A 24,202-nucleotide genomic window follows, 5' to 3' on the forward strand; every position below is an offset into this window, starting at 1 on the left:
GTTGCTCTTTACGCGAGAGAGGAAGAAAGAAGGGTAGAGTGCTTGTGCTGGGTCTGTGAGGGTTGGGTTGTTATTATTACCGCTGCTTGTTTTCCACCTCCTTGTCCTGGCGAAAGCGAGAGCGTTAAAATGGAGGCGGAAAGATCCGGCGGAGTAGCAGGGGGAACGAACCAGAACTCTGGAGGCAGCGGCGTGGGGCGCAATCCGAACGGGCCGAAATCGGTACTCGGGCAGGCTACGACAGAAGCGGCCGCGGCGGCTTCAGCGGCCGGGGCGATGGCTGGATCGTCGCAGCCTCGGGAACCGCAAGACGGCGACGCAGGCCTATCGCTTCCTGGGATCTTGCACTTTATCCAGTTCGAATGGGGACGCTTCCAGGCCGAGAAATATCGCTGGGAGGCCGAGAGAGACGAACTCAGGGTAATTACAATGTTATTATTTAGCTATAGCTATGTAGACTATTTATGACTATAGTAGCTTGCTACGATTTTGGAGGAAAAAAAAGCTAGCCTAGCATTGCCATTATTCAGATCCCACAGAAATCACGACCGCTCGTCAATAGTTTCGCTAATCGGACGGGATACTGTCCACATAATCACAAATGTTTTCATCCTGTGTTCCAGGATGTTAGCTGGAGTAACTTCAAACAATGTTGCTATGTTTGCGTCAGTTCAAAAGCGTTGATGTGGTTTAGACGCACGCGTTATTCTGGGATCAAAGCAAACCCAATATTTGGGGATTGCAGAAAATGATGTCACCTTTCTTAACTAATCCAAATCCAGAATTTACTTAACGTCTTGCATCACTCACAGGACTTTAAATTGTCCGTGTGTGTTAATTGCGGTGTTTACATTGAGGCGTAGTCAATGTCTTCCACCCCCTGATCCCGACGCAGCCAGACATATAATCGACATTGTCTATATATAGCGGATCACACAGGTGGAGGTGTCAATCGGCTATGTCGAGCTGCTCCAACGGTAATTAACGCGGTTAGAATTAACGCCAGGCGGTTGGCCTCCGCTGTTTCTGAACCCCTTTTGATGGTTTCTATTTACGGTGGGCCACGTGACTCACTGTCAATTACAACAGGGGTTTAGTAATGCCAATTGCGTTTGTAAATCCCGGAGCCACGCACAAAAAAAAAGACAGGTGACGTAATGTGGTCCTTTTCCGCCGTTTACGCACATGAACATTTTCACTCATGCCTCCCTTAGGGAGTGCAAAGCCTGTTTTTTCTTCTTCATTGCTTTCCCCATATGTGGCCTCCTGTCAACACGTTTTCTTATAAGTAAACTGAATGAGCATGAGCTGCTGAAATAGGAGTTTTCTTGATTATTTACAGTAGCCTAAAGGCCTGTGTAGAAAAACAATGCCATTCCACTGTTCTCAGTGTATTTCACTATCCTTCTCACTCTACCCTATAGGCTATAGCCTAGATATAAATAGGAGCTTTATATATTATGGATGAACCATAACAAACAGGCCCGTGTGGATTTTATAGCAGCGTGCGGATGGATGTCGGAAGTACGTCACCACCACCACTAGTCTCTTACTGGGAAGAATTTCTATGCGTGAACATGTGTGTGAAGGCGTGAATGTTTGTGTGTGAAGGCGTGAATGTTTGTGTGTGAAGGCGTGAACTTGAGTGTGTGTGTGTGTGCATGTGTGAACTTGAGTGTGTGTGTGTGCATGCGTGAACTTGAGTGTGTGTGTGTGCATGTGTGTGGTGTGGTCTGATTTTCTCAGGCCAAATTAGCGGGGAGAACATGGGACAGGAGAGAGTGAGAGGAGCGGTTGAGGGCCCTGTTCAAACAGTAGCCCAGCAGTTTACATAAGAGGACCCCAGTGGCTGCTAAACTAGGGAAAGCCCAGTGGCACAAACACAAACACACAGAAGGCAATGCCTGGTGTGTTTTCTCTGCCAACCCTCTTCTTGAGCTGAGGATGTGCCAGGGTTAGGCATGCTCTGAGACCATGTGTGCAGGACACACACTTGTCCATTATAATTCACATGTGCTCTCTCATCTCACAGTTGAAGTCAGAAGTTTACATACACCGTAGCCTGATTTGGCTAAGGTGTATGTAATTTAAACACATACATTTAAACTCAGTTTTTCACAATTCCTGATATTTAATCCACGTACAAATTCCCTGTCTTAGGTCAGTTAGGATCACCAGTTTATTTTAAGAATGTGAAATGTCAGAATAATAGTAAGAGAGAATGATCTATTTCAGCATTTAATTATTTCATCACATTCCCAGTGGGTCAGAAGTTTATATACACTCAATTAGTATTTGGTAGCATTGCCTTACAATTGTTTAACTTGGGTCAAACATATTGGATAGCCTTCCACAAGCATCCCACAATAATTTGGGTGAATTTAGGCCCATTCCTCCTGACAGAGCTGGTGTAACTGAGTCAGGTTTGTAGGCCTCCTTGCTCGCATACACCTTTTCAGATCTGCCCACAAATTTTCTATAGGATTGAGGTCAGGGCTTTGTGATGGCTACTCCAATGCCTTGACTTTGCTTGGGCTCACTGTCCATTTGGAAGACCCATTTGCGACCAAGCTTTAACTGTTAACTGATGTTGCTCCAATATATCCACATAATTTTCCTGCCTCGTGAAGCCATCTTTTTGTGAAGTGCACCAGTCCCTCCTGCAGCAAAGCACCCCCACAACATGATGCTGCCACCCCCGTGCTTCACGGTTGGGATGGTGTTCTTTGGCTTGCAAGCCTCCCCTTTTCCCTCCAAACATAATGATGGTCATTATGGCCAAACAGTTCTATTTTTGTTTCATCAGACCAGAGGACATTTCTCCAAAAAGTACGATCTTTGTCCCCATGTGCAGTTGCAAACCGTAGTCTTGCTTTTTTATGGCGGTTTTGGAGCAGTGTCTTCTTCCTTGCTGAGCGGCCTTTCGGGTTATGTTGATATGACTCGGTTTACTGTGGATATTGATACTTTTGTACCTGTTTCCTCCAGCATCTTCACAAGGTCCTTTGCTGTTGTTCTGGGATTGCTTTGCACTTTTCGCACCAAAGTACGTTCATCTCTTGGAGACAGAACGTGTCTCCTTCCTCAACGGCATGACGGCTGCGTGGTCCCATAGTGTTTATACTTGCGTACTATTGTTTGTACAGATGAACGTGGTACCTTCAGGTGTTTGGAAATTGCTCCCAAGGATAAACCAGACTTGTGGAGGTCTACAATTGTTTTTCTGAGGTCTTGAGGCTGATTTCTTTTGATTTTCCCATGATGTCAAGCAAAGAGGCACTGAGTTTGAAATACATCCACAGGTACACCTCCAATTGCCTCAAATTATGTCAATTAGCCTATCAGAAGCTTCTAAAGCCATGACATAATTTTCTGGAATTTTCCAAGCTGTTTAAAAGGTACAGTCAACTTAGTGTATGTAAACTTCTGACCCACTGGAATTGTGATACAGTGAATTATAAGTGAAATAATCTGTCTGTAAACAATTGTTGGAAAAATGACTTGTGTCATGAACAAAGTAGATGTCGTAACCGACTTGCCAAAACTATAGTTTGTTGAAAAGAAATTTGTGGAGTGGTTGAAAAACAAGTTTTAATTACTCCAACCTAAGTGTATGTAAACTTCCAACCTCAACTGTATGCATGTAGGCCTGAATTGTCTCCATACACACAGAACACACAACAATATACAGAATATAGCTTAGTTTGCTCTGGGCTGTTGCTCTTTCTCAACCCAAAAGTTGTCGATTGATGTCTGCTCATTGTGTGGAAAACACTTTTGGCCTTCCCTCCCACGTGACTGTGTGTGTGTGTGTGTATGTGACATTGACAGTGTGTGTATGGTGTGCCAGTGGTATGTTTTTTTTTCGGGCTGAATCAGGTCGTTAAACGGGAACACTTGTGGCACTCTGTCTCCTGTGACAGCCAGCCAGGCAGGCTGTGGAGGGGCCAGGCCGAGCAGTTGGCTGGGGCAGGTGTAACCTAACGTAGCAGGCGTTTCCTCCTGGTCCTGACCAGAGATAAAACATATTTCTTTTAGGGGGAAGTTCTCTTCTGCACTGTTCAACCAATCAAGTGGAGTGTCGCCTTGTTGACGTCCAAAAGCGGAAGTCGCTTCACAGGCTATTTTTTTTCTCTCCATTTCCCCTGGAAACCGGATGCATCCGTTTATATACGCACCCAGCGTAGGGTGGACCAGGTGTGACGTCCCCAGAGCAGAGCCACAGGGCCACGTGACTACAGCCAGCAGGCCAGGCCAAGGGACAGACAGGTGGCACTGCAGAGGGCACCGCTCTGGGCCCTGTTAGTCATCACTGATCTCACATGACAGGGGATAGGACTAAGCTGTGTGGTGGCAGCCCTGGCTTAATCCTATCCGGTCAGGTAAGATCAGCGATTCCTTCAAGAAAGAGAGGATGAGGGATACTGCTATAAAACCCGTAAGCCTCTCAACCTCTGTCAGGCTATATCTGTCTCTTAGAACTGTAGAAGGGTTCCAAATCAAGCAGTCATTTCTCTACTGAATATCTGAATATACTCCTGCTGAGTCTGTAGAGAAAAGAGAAGAGTGTTTCTGCTCTTGTCCTACTTCATTATGGTAATACAGTTGGTGCTGATCAAGGACCTACAGCACTCCTAGTTGGATAATAAACGTCAGATTACTGTAGATTTAAACGTTGCGATCACAATTGTGGCACAGTTACTCCTTGCCATAAATAGAAGGATTTGTAGCCATTGCTACTCAAGATCAGTGGCACTCCCGACTAGTGGTGACCAAGATGACATCACTTCCTGCTGGGGCATGTTAAGTGGGGGGCCGTAATGCCCTTCTCTCAACTCTAATGAAAATCCCAGTGCTCTAATGCGTGGCACACGTACAGTGGGGCAAAAAAGTATTTAGTCAGCCACCAATTGTGTAAGTTCTCCCACTTAAAAAGATGAGAGAGGCCTGTAATTTTCATCATAGGTACACTTCAACTATGACAGACAAAATAATAATTTGTTTCTCCAGAAAATCACATTGTAGGATTTTTTATGAATTTATTTGCAAATTATGGTGGAAAACACGTATTTGGTCACCTACAAACAAGCAAGATTTCTGGCTCTCACAGACCTGTAACTTCTTCTTTAAGAGGCTCCTCTGTCCTCCACTCGTCACCTGTATTAATGGCACCTGTTTGAACTTGTTATCAGTATAAAAGACACATGTCCACAACCTCAAACAGTCACACTCCACTATGGCCAAGACCAAAGAGCTGTCAAAGGACACCAGAAAGAAAATTGTAGACCTGCACCAGGCTGGGAAGACTGAATCTGCAATAGGTAAGCAGCTTGGTTTGAAGAAATCAACTGTGGGAGCAATTATTAGGAAATGGAAGACATACAAGACCACTGATAATCTCCCTCGATCTGGGGCTCCACGCAAGATCTCACCCCGTGGGGTCAAAATGATCACAAGAACGGTGAGCAAAAATCACAGAACCACACGGGGGGACCTAGTGAATGACCTGCAGAGAGCTGGGACCAAAGTAACAAAGCCTACCATTAGTAACACACTACGCCGCCAGGGACTCAAATCCTGCAGTGCCAGACGTGTCCCCCTGCTTAAGCCAGTACATGTCCAGGCCCGTCTGAAGTTTGCTAGAGAGCATTTGGATGATCCAGAAGAGAAGGAGAATGTTATATGATCAGATGAAATCAAAATAGAACTTGTTGGTAAAATCTCAACTCGTCGTGTTTGGAGGACAAAGAATGATGAGTTACATCCAAAGAACACCATACCTACTGTGAAGCATGAGGGTGGAAACATCATGCTTTGGGGCAGGACGACTGATCCGTGTAAAGGAAAGAATGTATGGGGCCATGTATCGTGAGATTTTGAGTAAAAACCTCCTTCCATCAGCAAGGGCATTGAAGATGAAACGTGGCTGGGTCTTTCAGCATGACAATATCCCAAACACACCGCCCGGGCAACGAAGGAGTGGCTTCGTAAGAAGCATTTCAAGGTCCAGGAGTGGCCTAGCCCGTCTCCAGATCTCAAACCCATAGAAAATCTTTGGAGGGAGTTGAAAGTCCATGTTGCCCGGCAACAGCCCCAAAACATCACTGCTCTAGAGGAGATCTGCATGGAGGAATGGGCCAAAATACCAGCAACAGTGTGTGAAAACCTTGTGAAGACTTACAGAAAACGTTTGACCTCTGTCATTGCCAACAAAGGGTATATAACAAAGTATTGAGATAAACTTTTGTTATTGACCAAATACTTATTTTCCACCATAATTTACAAATAAGTTCATTAAAAATCCTACAATGTGATTTTCTGGATTTTTTTTCTCATTTTGTCTGTCATAGTTGAAGTGTACCTATGATGAAAATTACAGGCCTCTCTCATCTTTTTAAGTGTGAGAACTTGCACAATTGGTGGCTGACTAAATACTTTTTTGCCCCACTGTATGTACAGTGGTGTGCTTCGCTCGCCCCCACGCACTTCTGGGCCCTTACTGTACGTCCCCCCACTGACTCTCTCTCTCTCTCTCTCACACTCATACGCACGTAAAGACACACACACACCCATGCACACAAGCTGACATTTTTGCAGAACTTAAGCTCGCTCTCACACACACACACACACACACACACACACACACACACACACACACACACACACACACACACACACACACACACACACACACACACACACACACACACACACACACACGGCAAATAAAGCCATGTCAGATTGCAGTGGGCCAGTGGAGACAGAAGCCAGGAATGTAAGGAATAGTGTTGGGAGAGATCACTGATGCTTATCTGAGATGGGAGGGACATTCCAAAGAAGTAAGTGTGTGTGTGTGTGTGTATGTCTAAAGAACAATGCGTTAGAATGACAGGTCGCAGCTCGCCCCTGTCAGGGAAGGAACAGAACCATGTGAGAACCACACCCACTTAACGACGACGTCCACAGCGCCCCCTCTGTCCCAGTGCTCTGCTCTCCTGGCTACACCCAACCTCAGTGCATCTACCCGGTAGCTTCCTTCACTACCTGGCTTGGCCGCTCCCCTGCTCCCCCAGACAGACACAGCCCTGAGCATGGTGTCCTGCAGGTGTATTTTAATACCTGGAGTCTGTAGGTATGGCTGGAGCTGCAGCTAGAACCAGATAGACACTTCTAGCTGAAACACACAGGAGATGCTGTGTTCTCAGAATAATAGCCAGTTGGTAACAGATATAGCGTGTCCCAAAGTGACGCGCCATCAGCAGAGGTAGTTTTTGCAGTAGCACTGTGTCATTATTTTGTTTTCGCGGGTGCGGTTTGTGTGTCCCGGCTGTATGATCTTGCCGACGTCGCGCGGGACCTGATGAGCCCTTTTCTTTAAGCTGTTCTACTTTTCTGGGGCTCTGTGTGTTAGCGAGTGTGTGTGTGTGTTTTGCGGTCTCAGATGGGACCACGCACGCACGCAACACACGCACGTACTCCTCTCCTCACGATTGTTTTCCCCTCCAGATGTCTGGGTTTGCTGGTCAGGGCAAGTTCTAAATCCAGAACGCAGCTCCCTCCACAACCCACCACTTAGCCTGGGACTTGTAAGGAACGTCGGTTTGCCAAACAAAACAGCGAGCATTTCTGCACTGTAAATGGCATTTGTTTAGTGGGTCCCAAACAGACTTCGCTCAAAATAACTGGGAAATGGTATACTCAAATTCAGTTGTGTTGATTGGTAACATACAATGTTATGTGTGTTGTGTTGTGTGTGCGTGTCCTTGACGTGTGTGTGTGTGTGTGTGCGCTCAGGCTCAGGTGACGTTCCTCCAGGGTGAGAGGAAGGGGCAGGAGAACATGAAGCAGGACCTGGTCAGGAGGATAAAGATGCTGGAGTACGCCCTTAAACAAGAGAGGTCAGACACACACACGCGCACGCACACACGCACGCATAGTGTAGGGCTTGGGTAACACGGCCATCTTGTGGTTCTTCCTCTCTCTGCAGGTCCAAACACCAGAAGTTGAAGACAGGCAGTGACCAGAGCCCAGGGGAGAAGAAACCAGAGGCAGAACAAGGTATGCAGGCTCTATGTCGACCTTATGTCGACTCTATGTATGCTCTAAGGCTAGGGGGGGGGCGAGGTCCGGAGGGTGTCCAAATGTTCGAGAAATGTTTCCTCTACCCATCATTTTCGATGCTCCCTGACCTTCTAGCTTTCATTAGGGTGATTATTAGCAAGCTGGACACAGTCAAGATACTGTATGAATGTATGTCCATGATCATTTCTACACTGGGTTTTAGTCATTTTAAAGTATATTGAGTTCGTTCCACCGTACCCCCTGATTTTTTGTTTTTAATTTAAAAAAACACACAAAAACAACAACATTTCTGAAGTATTTTTTTGTCAAACCACCCGCGGGTCAGATTGGACCTTCTCGGATCCGGGATCCGCCCTTCTGTGGACTATCTGAAGACATTCCATTTTTCCATGTAAAACGGTCATCCCTCTGTGTCAGCTCACTATATCTGCTACCAGACTTGGGTTTTTCACCGTGGAGAATGTCTGTGGCCTAATGGGTTGCATCAGTGATTGGTTCACTATGTAGCCTAGATAAAGCAGAACTAGTAACTTCCCCATGCTTTTGTTTCCACATCTGTCCCATTTAACTGTGTGTGTGTGTGTGTGTGTGTGGGTGGGTGGGTGGGTGGGAGGAGGTGCACCGAGCTTTGAGGGTTGCTCTGCTGCTTGCTTCTGTTACATCAAAGCTTCCTCCTCTGATCGACTCTTCATCTATCCCACAGTGCCCAATGGGCCAGCAGAATCTGAATCTGAGCCAGCCAATCAGATGTCCTGGAAGGAGGGCCGTCAGCTACTGCGCAAGTAAGGCTTCCTCCCCATAGCGAGAGTAAGGCTTCCTCCCCATAGCGAGAGTAAGGCTTGCTCCCCATAGCGAGAGTAAGGCTTGCTCCCCATAGCGAGAGTAAGGCTTCCTCCCCATAGCGAGAGTAAGGCTTGCTCCCCATAGCGAGAGTAAGGCTTGCTCCCCATAGCGAGAGTAAGGCTTGCTCCCCAAAGCGAGAGTAAGGCTTCCTCCCCATAGCGAGAGTAAGGCTTCCTCCCCATAGCGAGAGTAAGGCTTGCTCCCCATAGCGAGAGTAAGGCTTCCTCCCCATAGCGAGAGTAATGCTTCCTCCCCATAGCGAGAGTAAGGCTTTCTCCCCATAGCGAGAGTATTGCTTCCTCCCCATAGCGAGAGTAAGGCTTCCTCCCCATAGCGAGAGTAAGGCTTCCTCCCCATAGCGAGAGTAAGGCTTCCTCCCCATAGCGAGAGTAAGGCTTCCTCCCCATAGCGAGAGTAAGGCTTCCTCCCCATAGAGAGTAAGGCTTCCTCCCCATAGCGAGAGTAAGGCTTCCTCCCCATAGCGAGAGTAAGGCTTCCTCCCCATAGCGAGAGTAAGGCTTGCTCCCCATAGCGAGAGTAAGGCTTCCTCCCCATAGCGAGAGTAAGGCTTCCTCCCCATAGAGAGTAAGGCTTCCTCCCCATAGAGAGTAAGGCTTCCTCCCCAAAGAGAGTAAGGCTTCCTCCCCATAGAGAGTAAGGCTTCCTCCCCATAGCGAGAGTAAGGCTTCCTCCCCATAGCGAGAGTAAGGCTTCCTCCCCATAGCGAGAGTAAGGCTTCCTCCCCATAGCGAGAGTAAGGCTTCCTCCCCATAGCGAGAGTAAGGCTTCCTCCCCATAGCGAGAGTAAGGCTTCCTCCCCATAGAGAGTAAGGCTTCCTCCCCATAGAGAGTAAGGCTTCCTCCCCATAGAGAGTAAGGCTTCCTCCCCATAGCGAGAGTAAGGCTTGCTCCCCATAGAGAGTAAGGCTTCCTCCCCATAGAGAGTAAGGCTTCCTCCCCATAGAGAGTAAGGCTTCCTCCCCATAGCGAGAGTAAGGCTTCCTCCCCATAGCGAGAGAGCAGCACTGTCCCCAACACTTTAAACAAACTGTTGAGTCTGAATGAAGAGTCTAATCATGTGTGTGTGTGTGGCCATGGTGCGCACGCTCGCGCGTGTGTGTAGGTACCTGGAGGAGGTGGGCTACTCGGACACCATCCTGGACATGCGTTCGAAGCGCGTGCGCTCCCTGCTGGGTCGTACCAGCCCCGAGGCTAACGGCGCCCCGGCCAGCAGCGAGCAGCAGCCCGCCCCGGACCCTGAGCCCCTGGCAGGGGGGGAGTCACTCCTCATCAGACAGATAGAGGAGCAGATCAAGAGGTGAGACGCCCATACACACACACACACACACACACCCCTGTCCTCGGTGTAGGGTGCTGTGGACAGTGATGTATTGCATGTTTTTGTCAAATTTCTATAACTGTCAGTAATGTTGTTACCGTTGGAGGTTGCCTCTGATGTGTGTGTGTTGCCTCTGATGTGTGTGTGTTGCCTCTGATGTGTGTGTGTGTGTGTGTGTGTCGGTAGGAACGCGGCGGGGAAGGATGGTTCTAAGGAGCGTCTGGGCGGTTCCGTGCTGGATAAGATCCCCTTCCTACACGGCTGCCAGGATGATGATGAGGATGACAGTGATGAGGAAGATGACTTCCAGGGCATGGGCGCGGACCGTATAGACGGGCAGCGCAACAAGAACAAGAAGCCGCGCGTTAAGGTCCGATCACGTCAACAAGGCAAAGTGTGTGTGTGTGTGTGTGTATTAAAGCCCTCTCTCTCTCTCTGTGTGTGTGTAGATGGGGACTGAGCCCATGACCACAGACCTGGACCCTGATGATGAGGAGGACGAAGACGATTCTGAGGATGCCCTGAGCGAGTTTGACTTCCTGGGATCAGGGGAGGAGGGGGAGGGGGCGGGAGAGGCCCGTATCTCAGGGGACGGCCGGGAGTTAGGTACGCCATCGTCATAGCAACCACCTCAGCCACACCTGTCTGTCTCTTCGTCTGTCTAGCTTTTTGTCTGTCTCTTTCTATATGCCAGTCCCGCTCTCCCTTCATCCCTATCTCTCTCTTTCTAGGGAGTCACATGTTCTGTACTCTCACCTCTACTGCCAATAAACCATTGCCTATGGTGAACCATTGTCTGTGTGTCTCACTATCACATATGTTGTGTTTGGTGGGTGCCTTTTGTCATCCACGTGTCTCTCTCTCTCTCTGGAGCAATGTGTTCAGTTAGCATAAAGCATGCTGTTTGGTGTCTGGCTACTTTATCTCTACATCCACCTCTCGGCCTGTCTCGGCCTGTCTCTCGGCCCGTCTCTCGGTCCGTGTCTCTTCGTCTCTTTCTATTTCTCTGACCACTCATCGTCTCTCCTTCGGTATGCGTGGTCATGTGTACTCTCGACCTTCACGTCTCTCTATCTTTCTGTCTGCTCTCTCTCTCTCTCTCTCTCTCTCTCTCTCTCAGCATGACAGTGCGTGTTGTCCCTCTCTCTCTCTCGTTCTCTCGCTCTCTCTGCATGACTGTGTGTGTTGTGTGTGTGTGTCTCTCTCTCTCTCTGCATGACAGTGCGTGTTGTCCCTCTCTCGTTCTCTCGCTCTCTCTGCATGACTGTGTGTGTTGTGTGTGTGTCTCTATCTCTCTCTCTCTCTCTCTCTCTCTCTCGCTCTCTCTCTGCATGACTGTGTGTGTTGTGTCTCTCTCCTCTGGCCTGGTTCAGAGAAGCGCAGGAACAAGTTACAGGGCATGATGTCGGACTTCCCCCCCAAACCCTCCCCGCCTCCCTCTGTGTCGGGACAGTCTCGCTCCGGGGAAGGTAAGACAACACCCGACCCCCAAAACTCTCCCTGTCTTGCTGTACCAAATGTTCTACACTGTTCTATATTGTTTCATGGTTTGCGTGGACCCCAGGAAGAGTAGCTGCTGCTTTCGCAACAGCTAATGGGGATCCTCAAATACCAAAGTAGCTAAATTGCTTCTCTCTCTCTCGTCTAAAGGGATACTGCTCTGAAGAGGTAATTGTTTACCTATTGAAAAAAGGAAGGGATGTGTTTTTGATCAGATGGTGGGTGAATGTAGCCATTCTTCCTCCGCTCCTTAAGGTGGCGCTCTGGGTTTTTCCTCTGACGTCTTCATACTGGACGCCGTCGGGGGCGGAGACATGAACCTGGGAGAGCTGGCTGACCTCACCGTGGCCAACGACAACGATCTCACCGTGGATGTGAATACTTGAACACACACACACACACAACAGAGGGGGGGACGGGACTGAGAGAAGAAATTGTAGTTTTAAACATGGCTTAAGCCGTGTTCTTATGCTATCTGAGGGACTCAACCCCCCCCCCCCCCCAAATAAATAAATAGGTGGCAACAATTTAGCAGTGGGGGCCCGCTGCTGTTAAATGAATACATTCACAAACACTCTGACACCTGTGTGCGTGTAGCTGCAGGATAACCGGGAGGAGTTCAAGAAGACCTGGAACCCTCGCTTCACGCTGCGTAGCCACTTTGATGCCATCAGAGCGTTGACGTTCCACCCCAGCCAGGCCGTTCTACTCACAGCCTCCGAGGACGGAACCCTGAAGCTGTGGAACCTCAACAAGGCCATACACTCCAAGAAGTAAGAGCCTAAGGAATAGCAGGAACATAACACACCAATATCAGGGCCTGTGTTCAAAAAGTGTATCATACAGTTGTCATGCTGATCTAGGATCAGGTCCCTCCTGTCCCATGTAATCTCATGAATGGTTATTTAAAGGGGGAAAAAAACAGATCCCAGATCAGCACTCACTCATAATCTAAGATGCTTTATGAATACAGGCCCAGGAGTGGGAAAGAAACTGAATGGGGTCTGGTAGTTTGCTATAACCCTGCTATAATGTGTAAACTGATGTTGGTCTCTGCCTCCACAGAAATGCAGCGCTGGACGTTGAACCCATCTACACCTTCAGAGCCCACAGGTGATCTCAGACCAGTCGCGCCCGCACCCACGCGTGGTTTGTTGCAACTATCACGTGCTTTGGTGTGTTTCTGGGTATAATAGCTACTCTTTGTGTAATTGTGTGTGCGTGTGTACAGTGGTGCCGTTCTGTCTCTGGCAATGGGAGAGGACGGAGACTCGTGCTACAGCGGGGGTCTGGACGGAACCGTGCGCTGCTGGAAGATCCCTGACATCAACGTGGATCCCTACGACAACTACGGTCAGCCCCTGACCCCTGTCTGACCCCTCTATCACCTTTCACCTCCGGTTAACCAGTCAGAACTAGCCAGGTTTATCCCCAGCTAACGTATTCATGATCATGCTATGCAATCTGGTTTCAGAGCTGGTCATGGGTGCACCTCAGCCACGCTCAAGGTCCTAAACGACATCATAACCACCATCGATAAGAGACATTACTGTGCAGCCGTATTCATCGACCTGGCCAAGGCTTTCAACTCTGTCAATCACCACATTCTTATTGGCAGACTCGACAGCCTTGGTTTACCAACTACTTCTCTGACAGAGTTCAGTGTGTCAAATCGGAGGGCTTGTTGTCCGGACCTCTGGCAGACTCTATGGGGAAGCCAAAGGGTTCAAACCTCGGGCCGACTCTCTTCTATGTATACATTAATGATGTTGCTCTTGCTGCTGGTGATTCTCTGGTACACCTCTACGCAGACGACACCATTCTGTATACTTCTGGCCCCTCTTTGGACACTGTGATAACTAACATCCAGACGAGCTTCAATGCCACACAACACTCCTTCCTTGGCCTCCAACTGCTCTTAAACGCAAGTAAAACTAAATGCATGCTATTCAACCGATCACTGCCCGCACCTGCTCGCCCGTCCAGCATCACTACTCTGGACGGCTCTGAATTCAAATAGGTGGACAACTACAAATACCTGGGTGTCTAGTTAGACTGTAAACTCTCCTTCCAGACTCACATTAAGCATCTCCAATCCAAAATTAAATCTAGAATTGGCTTCCTATATCGCAACAAAGCATCCTTCACTCATGCTGCCAAACATACCCTCGTAAAACTGACCATCCTACCGATTCTCGACTTCGGTGATGTCATCTATAAAATAGCCTCCAACACTCTACTCAACAAACTGGATGCAGTCTATCACAGTGCCATCCGTTTTGTCACCAAAGCCCCATATATTACCCACCATTGCGACCTGTACGCTCTCGTTGGTTGGCCCTTGCTTCATACTCGTCGCCAAACCCACTGGCTCCAGGTCTACAAGACCCTGCTAGGTAAAGCCCCACCTTATCTCAGCTCACTGGTCACCATAGCAGCACCCACTCGTAGCACGCGCTCCAGCAGGTATATCTCACTGGTCACCCCCAAAGCCAATTCCTCCTTTGGCCGCCTCTCCTTCCAGTTCTCTGCTGCCAATGACTGGAACGAACTACAAAAATCTCTGAAACTAGAAACACTTATCTCCCTCACTAGCTTTAAGCACCAGCAGCTCACAGACCACTGCACCTGTACATAGCCCATCTGTATACGGCCCATCTATCTACCTACCTCATCCCCATACTGTATTTATTTATTCATCTTGCTCCTTTGCACCCCAGTATCTCTACTTGCACATTCATCTTCTGCACACCTTCCATTCCAGTGTTTAATTGCTATATTGTAATTACTTCGCCACCATGGCCTATTTATTGCCTTAAGGGAGTTATCTTACCTCATCGCACTTACCTCATTTGTTCCACTGTGTTATTGACTATGTTTTGTTTTATCCCATGTGTAACTCTGTGTTGTTATTTGTGTCGAACTGCTTTGCTTTATCTTGGCCAGGTCGCAGTTGTAAATGAGAACTTGTTCTCAACTAGCCTACCTGGTTAAATAAAGGTGAAATAAAAACAGATTGACTGAAATTAGGGCTGTGACGGCCATGGAATTTTTGAAGGGGGGTTATTGGTCAGCCAAATGACCGTGGTCATCGGTCGTTGCCTAGGCCAGGGGTTTTCAAACTTTTCTTGCCCAGGGAACCCCGCCCAAGCAAACCGGTGACCCAAGGGCCCCGTTTTAAAGGGATAGTTCGAGATTGTGGCAATGAATCCATGAATCGACGTACTTCCCCAGAGTTGTACGAACGGGAACAGCTAGCATGCTAACCGTTCCTGTAGAGATCGTCATTGAGCTAACGCTAGTTACCATTGGCTCGTGAAACTGTCTAAGAGACATACAAATGGTATCCACAATGGTATTCTGTTGTAGATAGGGATATTCATACAAAGTTATTTTACACATAAAAAAATCCCCACCAAAAGAAAATCACGGACCCCGTATATATAAGGGGCCGCGGACCCCAGTTTGAAAAGCCCTTGCCTCGGCAACCGAAGACTCGTTAGCTACAACACCTTGCTTGTTTCAGCAAGGAGCAACGCCGTTTCATCCCGTTGTAGAATCCATTTTTTGTGTGTGTTCTCTTTGTTGTGTAGACCCGGGTATAGAGAGCAGTGTGTTGTTGGGTCATGAGGACTCGGTGTGGAGTCTGACGTACTCTGCCGCCCACCATCGCCTGGCCTCCTGCTCCGCAGACGGGACCGTTCGCATCTGGGACCCACAGAACTCTGCCCCCTGTCTCTCCGTCTTCAACAAGGAGAAAGGTGAGCGTGTGTGTTTCTGTGTGTGTGTGTGTGTGTGCGTTATATCTCAACTCTCTCCCCCCTCAGAACACGGAACGCCCACCTCGGTGGCCTTTGTGAACTCTGACCCCAACCAGGCAGTGGTGTCATTCGACGGTGGCGAGACGCTGCTCTATGACCTCACCACAGAGCAGAGCATCATGGTCCTGGACACCGGCACCAAGGACGGTGAGTCCTAGGGCCTGTTCTAATACTGTCAGAATGTTTCCTGTGGTGTGGTTGGGCTAGCAGCAATGCCGCAGCCTCTGGCACACGCGTACGGTGTTGGCTAGGGGTGTAATGGTTCACCGGTACCTATTGCGGTTTTTAGGGTCACGTTTCGATTACATTTCGGTACAGCGGGAAAATGAAATGCATTCACAATTTTTCTTGGCATTTTGTCTGCTGTGAGAGGATTTTTCTGTTGGGCCTCTCAAGTTTACACTCGGATGCTGCGTTTGTAACCATGTGGGAGGTGGGAATTTTACCAAGTTCCCACCTCCCACAGAGGTTGTAGATACCAGTTGGGTGCGTTCACGTGATTTGAACTCGTTGAGAAACGGCGATTGGCTAATGGCCAACAAGCTGCGCAAACCATCAACTAAAATTACAGCTATCATGCTTTTAAATAAATTATAGAGTAAAAAAAACGAAACAATTCTAGATAGCTTTTTATATCTTATTTTGTTGTTGCATTTAACTGTCGAAAAATGCTGTTATAGAGGCCATTTCCTTAGTAGATGATGTCAGAGGTCAATATGTGGGAGAAGTGGGTGCTCAGAATGATAGACGAGTTTCCCACTAGTAATTACCAGTTGAAGGGCCATTCAAGTGGATTTTTCCCAGTGGTATGTAGTAAATTCCCACTTCCCACATGGTTACGAATGCACCATGACGTTGCCTCCTTCAGTGCCAGATACGCACTTGTGACTCTCATAAAGGGGCGTGTCCATAGCACATCTCCCACTCCGGGGTAATGTGATGGACTGTGACTTAAGCAAGCGCAACACAGGATGCATTGGCCAATTCATTGAAAACGTCGGCTTTGGCTTGCTTATATAGAGCGGGGTACTAGCTGTTTGCTGAAATGGATGCGAGAGGGAAGTTCGTAGCGTGGCTCGAGCATTTTCAACGAGGTGCTGAAACACCCTAGTCTCAACCACCGAGAATGGACGCATATCCACGGCTATGTACCAAAGACTGTAAAGAATATAAACATAGCCTACCTATCGCTCTTCTATTTTCTTTGGACCGGTCAGAATCAGCTGCCAAGGGCTGCTTGAATGCAGAGGGGAGACGATGTTGTGTTGTTTTTTTGTGTTTCCGTCTTGCTCCGGAATACTGGGGTGATGTCGGTGTTAATGTGTCAACATATTTGAGGTGTTGGCAGCTGCATAGGCAGTTCTCGTTGCACGTGGCGACATACTGTTAACATTTTATCCACTACTCTCTGTCCATCGCCGTTGTAATCTACTGGGAAACCAACATTTTCCCAAACTGGAGATTTAAACAACGATGGGAGTATATTCACAAAATGGCAGTTTTAAAATGTTCATCTGAGGTACCTGAACGGTTCGGTACGAAAATGTGTACCCTTACACCCCTAGTCGGCACAAGTTCAAATCGGGCATACTGCCCCATCTTTCCCCTCTCTCATCCTCTCTCTGTTCAATAAAATCTGAAAATACCTTAATATATATATATATAAAATGCATCCTTCTGTGCCTCCCTTCCATGAGAGGAGCCAGGAGGATCTCCCTCTACTGATCTGTATGTGTCTGTGAGCTGATCTGTGTGTGTGTCGCCCCCTGCAGGCAGTGAGCTGATTAACTGTGTGGTCAGCCACCCCTCAGAGCCCATCTCCATCACCGCACACGAGAACCGCACTATCCGCTATCTGGACAACAAGACAGGTCAGCCCACTGTCCACTGCTAAATCCTACCTTTCTGTAACTACGCCAGAATTAGGCCTCGTGCCTGATCTGTTTTTATCTGGGTCGAACTAGCCCATAGCTCCAATGAAATGTAATGCCCACCTGCGTGTGTTACCAGGTAAACTGATCCACTCCATGGTGGCACACCTGGATGCTGTCACCTGTCTGACCACGGACCCCAAAGGCACTTACCTCATCTCTGGCAGTGAGTACCAGTAATCCAGTGTTTCTTAAAAGGGCTGCAATTGAGTCCCCAGGAATTGAGTCCCCAGGACCTTTGAGTCCCCAGGACCAGGACTGAGAACCACTGCTTCTAACCTCACCACGTGCTTCCCCTGTTACTCTAACCGTGCTCTCCTCTTCCTCCCTGCAGGCCATGACTGTTCGGTGCGTCTGTGGATGCTGGACAACAGGACGTGTGTGCAGGAGATCACGGCCCACAGGAAGAAGCACGACGAGGCCATTCACGACGTGGCCTTCCACCCCTCGCAGCCCTTCATCGCCTCAGCTGGCGCCGACGCACTCGCCAAGGTCTTCGTCTGAGAGGAGGCACACACAGGGACTCAACATCATCCTCACTGGTACAGAGTGAGAGTGCGAGAGAGAGAGCAAGAGAGAGAGAGAGACAGAGAGAGAGATAGAGAGCGAGAGAGAGTGTGTGTGCTTTATCTTACAATCTGTTAGTTGAGTTTCTTTACAGTTTCTGCTTATATGAACTTGTCCCTTCTTTTCATTACAGCCCGACTAACACAACTCGGCCAGAGGAGAGTGATGACTACAATGGACGAACCTCACACACAATTTCACAGTTACACACATACCCATCCAGTGACATACACACACAAAAACTGTTGTCCTGCACCCCACTGGCTGGGTCATCGCCAACAGGACACTATTAACCACAGTTCTCTAGCTGATCCCATGATGCCTCAGTAACTTGTTGCAATACTAATACTAACCATACTGCTTTTCTAACGACTAGATCGGACTGCTCGGTTTATTAGGTCAGTTTACTACACTACAATACTCTCATTCATTTCTACTTTTTACAGTCCACTTGCGGTTATTATAAGACAATGTGTGTTGACTTGGATCACTACGCATGCTGATGCGGCACCTACTATGACTAGTGACACGGCGTGCACCCGGGTTCACTTTCAGTTTGAAGCTTTTTTGTTTTTCAAGAGATAAGAAGCTTAGCTCACCAGTTGCTAACACACGTAAGCACCTAACTACAGTAGAGTCCAGTACCCACCCGTAGATGGCAGTAGCAATTGTCTGCTGCACCACGACAGTGTGGGGGAACAATGCATTTCATTCCAAAGACTTGTGAGGGTTTTAGTTTTTTTGTGTGTGTTTTGGAGACGCCTCCTAACCGGTGTTGGACAAACGGCTTTAATATCAGCCTCATCGCCAAGATACGAAGTCTGAGCGTTTGTGTGTCCGGTATTGTACGGTCATCCATTTCAGTAGAAAGGTGTGTTTGTGTGTGTGTGTGTGTGTTGCACTTGTTTAATCTTGGTGCTAAGACCTCATCAGTCCGAGTCTGAATCAGGGACCTGTTTTCATTCGAGGTGTGTGTGTGTGTGTGTGTGGGGGTCCTGTTTGTCTCTTACTGGGATATTTGTCATCAAAAGTAGCATGATATAGCTTGTATCGTCACTCTCCAGCCACGCCAACTGTTTGTGTTGAGATACTGTATGGGTAATTTGTATCTCATAGGAAACTAACACGCTATGCTAAGCAGACACTTTTCTACTGGTTTCTTTTTATATATAGTGTGTGTGTGTGTGTGTGTGTGTGTGAAGTTTTGTCATTTCATCGGGACAGCTGGTTTGTGAAAGAGTATGTGGAGATGACAGGAGTAATTTAATGTTGATGCCGCAGTAACCCCTCTGACTGAAACGGTGGACATTACCAGAAAGTGGCGTCCTGTATTCTCTCTCTGTCCCTTAAGTCGGCATCTAGTCACAACGGCCTTTGGAAACAATCTTATTATCCAATGAAATGACTGTCGTTGATTAGGTTTCTGTTTCTTGTGCGAGGGGGTTGCACTGAATTGCCCAGAGTGCTCATAGTGGGAAACTGGTGCCTCTCTCCCGTGTCAACGGGGCCAGCAGGATAAATTTGCCCCCAGGATTTGGGAACAAAAGCCACATAAAGAGCCCTCCTTCCTCTCCCTTTCCCCTTTGGAGAGGAAACAAGAACAAACACTACCTGAACCCCCCCCCAAGACCCTTTACATTGGCCTCCGACGAAGACTGAGTTTAGACAGGGCTGGTGCGCCCACTTTGTGCTTGGATTATTGCGGAGCTGTTTTTCCTGGAAGTGGTAACGAGGTTGAACAAAGGGCGGAGCCTTCGGCGTCTGCTAAAGACTGACATATAGGTCAGAGGTCAGGGGTGATGTCGTTGAGTAACCGGCCTCCTGGATCCTTCAAGTTTATTTTTGAACTTTCCGGGGTGGAAGACAGGCGGCGGGTGGGGGGGGGGAGATCTCTGGCTGTGGAAACATGGTTCCACCAGACCAGGGCATGGCAGTAAAGATTGAATGGCCCAGTAGCTCCATGTCAATCAGTAACTGGCCCCGAGCTGTCCCCCCCCCCCCCCCAACCTACTAATCAACCCCTAGCACAGAGGGAGGGGGTAGAACTCGTCCCAAACCACTGATACCAGATCAGGTATTTTTTCCATCCCCTTAATGGTTAAAGTCAGCATTGGGGTTAGGGTAATCTAATCCTAGATATGTGGTTAAGGTCAACTTTAACCAAGAGCGACAGGGTCGCTACAGGGGTCAGAGAATCAAAGGTTGCTGGTAAAAAAATGACTGAGAGGTCAACGTTTCTCTCCACTGCAAGACCTTCTGGGAAGCCACTCTCTCTGGTTAGACAGGTTTTTGTGGGCTTGGTTTAGTTTATGTCAGCTTCATGTGTTTGCTTTTACATGATGGTTTCAGATGCATTGAATTTGATGAGGCAGAGAGAATGCCTCAGTGCTACTTACTGTAGCACACTGGGTGCTGTCATGCTTTGTTGTTGAGAGGATAACTATAGTACGCAGTTGTCAATCACCCAGCTGATGGTATCACCCACCTCTTGGAAGTCCGGTGGCCATTTTTTGTGTAACAGTGCATCCACTCCCACCAACGTTACAGCTTCCATACGAAGTGCATTCCAGTGACACACTAACTAACAGTTGGCTATATGCTGCATTACATCAGCTGCACTAGACCCCAAGACTAGACCAAGAGGTTACCTGGAGCCCGTTTGTGTCTTAGTGCGGCTGTGGAGCCCATGGCCCAGTTTCCCAAAAGAGTCTTAAAGAGCGACTGGCCCTAAAAAGTAGCATCGGTGTAGCATCGGTGTGAGTCGGAAGCATTTATTTTACTGTCAAAATTTACTACAATGTGTAAATAGAATAATGTTGGTCATAAAGTCAGTCTGGTCCAAAACTGAGATTTGCGAGATAGGAAAAAAACTGTATTTCACAGAATGAAAAGTACCATAACAGTTTTCCATAGGTTGGGTTTATTTGAATCCTTCCCACAGCTGGCTGCACCCAAGTAATCATAAATTCTGAGTGCAGCTGCACCATGACCCAATGTAATGTTCATGATCAATTTGGTTTGACTTTGGATATCCCTATGGGGCAAGTTAGGGACCATCAGTAAATTACACAATGTACATGGGACAATATTTGAAATGTTCAAACCAACTATACAATGCAGAAAACCAACTATAAATCATATCGCAATATTGAAAGCAATTAATGAGACACCTAAAAGATGTGCAACATGAAAATATTGTCCCGGTTACATTGTGTAATTTATTGACGTCCCAAACTATCCCCAGAGATCAGCTATCCAAAGTTAAACTAATTTTGCTACGGTCGCGTACCAGCTAGCTGAAGCTAATTCGCGAAACGATTTTGGCGAACTCTTCCCTCCTGCGAACACGCACAAGAGTCACTCACATCAAACCACACCCCGACTGAATTCAGTCCTGGCCGCTAGCATTTACTAATGAACCGAATCTAAAATGAGGACAAATCAGGAAGTGCAGTTCATCGTTAGAATCTTCATAGGAGCGTCGTTAAATCGCCAAGCTGTTTCCCAAAACCATTACTAAAGTCGCATTTGAAATCGACTGCCTCAGAACAGCGAAGTGTGTCGTTAGATGCTTAAATAAAAAACGTTTTTTTTTTACCCATCCTGGTCACTTTATACACAGACCAGAAGATGTCATCTAAACAGAATTCGAGATGTTTATCTGTCTCACTGTGAACGCAGATAACTTCAGACCGAAGTTGACTGCTAAGTTGACCGCGAAGGATACAAATATGCATCAAATGAAAACCGAGTTGACTGCATTAAAAGATGGATACAGAAAATAGGTTTATAAAGGCTACATACATAGGCCTGTTTATTTAAATCATATTGAAATCCATTTCATGTTCAATCAATTGAGTTATATTTAGCTGGCTAGTCTGTCTGCAATTTTTGCCTCAATACATTTCATGTGTAATGTGCGCAATGATATGCCAAATCTGTGATTTTTGCATTATTATTGGTTAAGCATTAGAATAAACCACCTCAATACTTGCAGCCATTAGGTGATCATCTCTCTAGGAGCTGACCGTTTGCCAGTATTGTGAAATAATTATGTTAAGGTAAGATATGAATAGAGAAAGCAGCCTCTCTTTTTATCCTATAGGTATCGACACTTGCTCCAACGACGCACTTGGCGAACGTTCTCTCTGCGTGGTGTTTTGGGAAACGCATGTTACATCTTCGGCCTTTGCAGGAACGATGCATCGGTTAAAAATACTTGTACGCCTAAATTCCATCGCTCCCGGTAAAGCCCTGAAGTGTCTCCCTGGTATTTCTCCTCCCTTCAAGTAAATATTAAGACTGCATGAGTGTGTTGGACGAACTCTGCACTCCGTGTCTGTGTGTCAGTCAGAGTCCACATGTACGTCTGCAGCATTGAGCTACAGACTGGTCCTGAAATAAACGCTCAAATATGTCCCGTCTTCTGAGAACAGACAAATCAATGTGAAACAAAAAATATAAAAAATCAAGAAAGCGAGAGGAAAATAGATATGACTGTAAATTATAGAAGACTAGAGCAACCATTATCTGATTTACATGTCCATTCTTATTTTTTATTTGTTGCTTTTTTCCCCCTTTGATTAGAATTATTATCTAAGAATACTGTAGTATCATCAGTGAAATCTTTCTTCTTTGCTAGGCTTAGAACTTGCTTGTGATTGATAATGACAATGTATACCTTGTAAAAAAAAAAACTAAACGGTTAACAAATCAGAAAAAAAACATCAAAAAGTGATCAGTCCGAGGCCAAGGTAAAGGACTCTTGTTTCTTTGTGTTTAAATTTTTTTAATAGCAACTTATCACTGTGTGATATTTTGTACATCATATTAAGCGGTATTCAAACAATTTCCTCTAACTACAAGGGATAAGAGACCTGCTTTTTATTGAGTTTGTTTTATTATATATATTTTTGGAACTGCATTCTAGCTTGTATCAAATTACAGATGTTTCCTTCTCTTTACTTTGCGGGTCTCGTGTTGTATGTCATTAAAGAAGAAAAATACAAAAAATTCTAATAAAATAACGATTTTGTACAGTGAATTGAGAGCAGTGTTGTCATTCATTGTATCATGACAACTGTAATTGATTACTGTATTACTACATATTAATTATCAACTTAATGATACATGGTTTCTTTATTTATGTTATTTTATTTTTTAATTTATCTATATTTTGAACCCCTTTTTCAATTACGATCTTTTCTCATGGCTGCAACTCCCCAACAGGCTCCGGAGATGCGAAAGTCGAGTCATGCGTCCTTTGAAACATGACCCGCCAAACCGTGCTCCTTAAAACACGCTCGCCAGCTGCACCAATGTGTCAGAGGAAACACTGTTCAACTGACGGCCGAAGTCAGCCTGTCCTGTGCACCCTCTGAGACTTCTAGGAAGATTTAAAGCCACTTAACCCCAACATTTCTCCAAGTTTTCCCCATTATTGCAAAGCCCTAGTTATTTTGTTGCTTTGACAAAGTCATTTCTAAAGATGATTATTTATTAGTGATTCATTTTACGCTTAAAATAAAAACTTTCGCAAATGTTAAGTTACGTTAAGTGGACTGAACTCTCATTTTAATATGGTGAAACTATTCCTATTTAAATCTTTTGTTTTTCTCCAAAAGAAACATTGAACATAAAATAATTAAATCATAGCATGAAATCATGACCTGGTTCTACTCTTTTTGGCCATTTTGTGGTGGAAAACTGAGCGTGTCGAGCATAATATGTCAACCCTGTTGCCCATAGCTCGACAGGCTAGAAATGTTTTAACGTTCTCCCTGTCACAAGGAGCTTTATCGCTGATGTAAGATGGCGTCGTCAACCCTGTTATTTGCAAGTATTTTTTATTTACTTATTTAAAACCTCTTGAGATGGGGAAAGCATGTTTTTTTATTCAGTTTATCATGTCCTCTTTATGACAGAGTGTAAACATTTGCAGAAATCAAACAGGTTTTTCCAGCACCAAGTTCCACTGCCCAAAAGGGACTAATTTCGTGGAACGACCCAATACGCTCTTCTCTCCCTCACCTGACTTCTCTTCAGACCAGGAATGCCTGAAGTACCCGTCTTCTAACCCGGTCATTGCCAATTCTGCAACTAGACAGTTTTTACAGGGC

General features: G+C 46.7%; 1 protein-coding gene across 2 annotated transcripts; it reads left to right on the top strand.

The window, feature by feature from the left end:
* LOC109905431 (striatin-4) lies at nt 1-23,127 on the top strand. Of its 2 annotated transcripts, XM_020502793.2 has the most exons (18): nt 1-420; nt 7,795-7,898; nt 7,988-8,058; nt 8,786-8,864; nt 10,049-10,243; nt 10,451-10,634; nt 10,714-10,870; nt 11,638-11,733; nt 12,020-12,138; nt 12,362-12,537; nt 12,830-12,877; nt 12,996-13,117; nt 15,358-15,525; nt 15,592-15,732; nt 17,358-17,456; nt 17,596-17,682; nt 17,851-18,058; nt 18,217-23,127. In XM_020502793.2, the coding sequence occupies exons 1-17, from the start codon at nt 130-132 to the stop codon at nt 18,018-18,020; spliced, it is 2,307 nt and encodes a 768-aa protein (XP_020358382.1). In that variant the 5' UTR covers nt 1-129; the 3' UTR covers nt 18,021-18,058; nt 18,217-23,127. The 2 variants fall into 2 exon arrangements, with proteins under 2 accessions (XP_020358382.1, XP_031646331.1); XM_031790471.1 differs by having other exon boundaries at nt 107-420; nt 15,358-15,732.
* The last annotated feature ends 1,075 nt before the right edge of the window (nt 23,128-24,202 follow it).

Source organism: Oncorhynchus kisutch, linkage group LG15 (genome assembly GCF_002021735.2).
Source record: "Oncorhynchus kisutch isolate 150728-3 linkage group LG15, Okis_V2, whole genome shotgun sequence".
NCBI classification, from domain to species: Eukaryota; Metazoa; Chordata; class Actinopteri; order Salmoniformes; family Salmonidae; genus Oncorhynchus; species Oncorhynchus kisutch.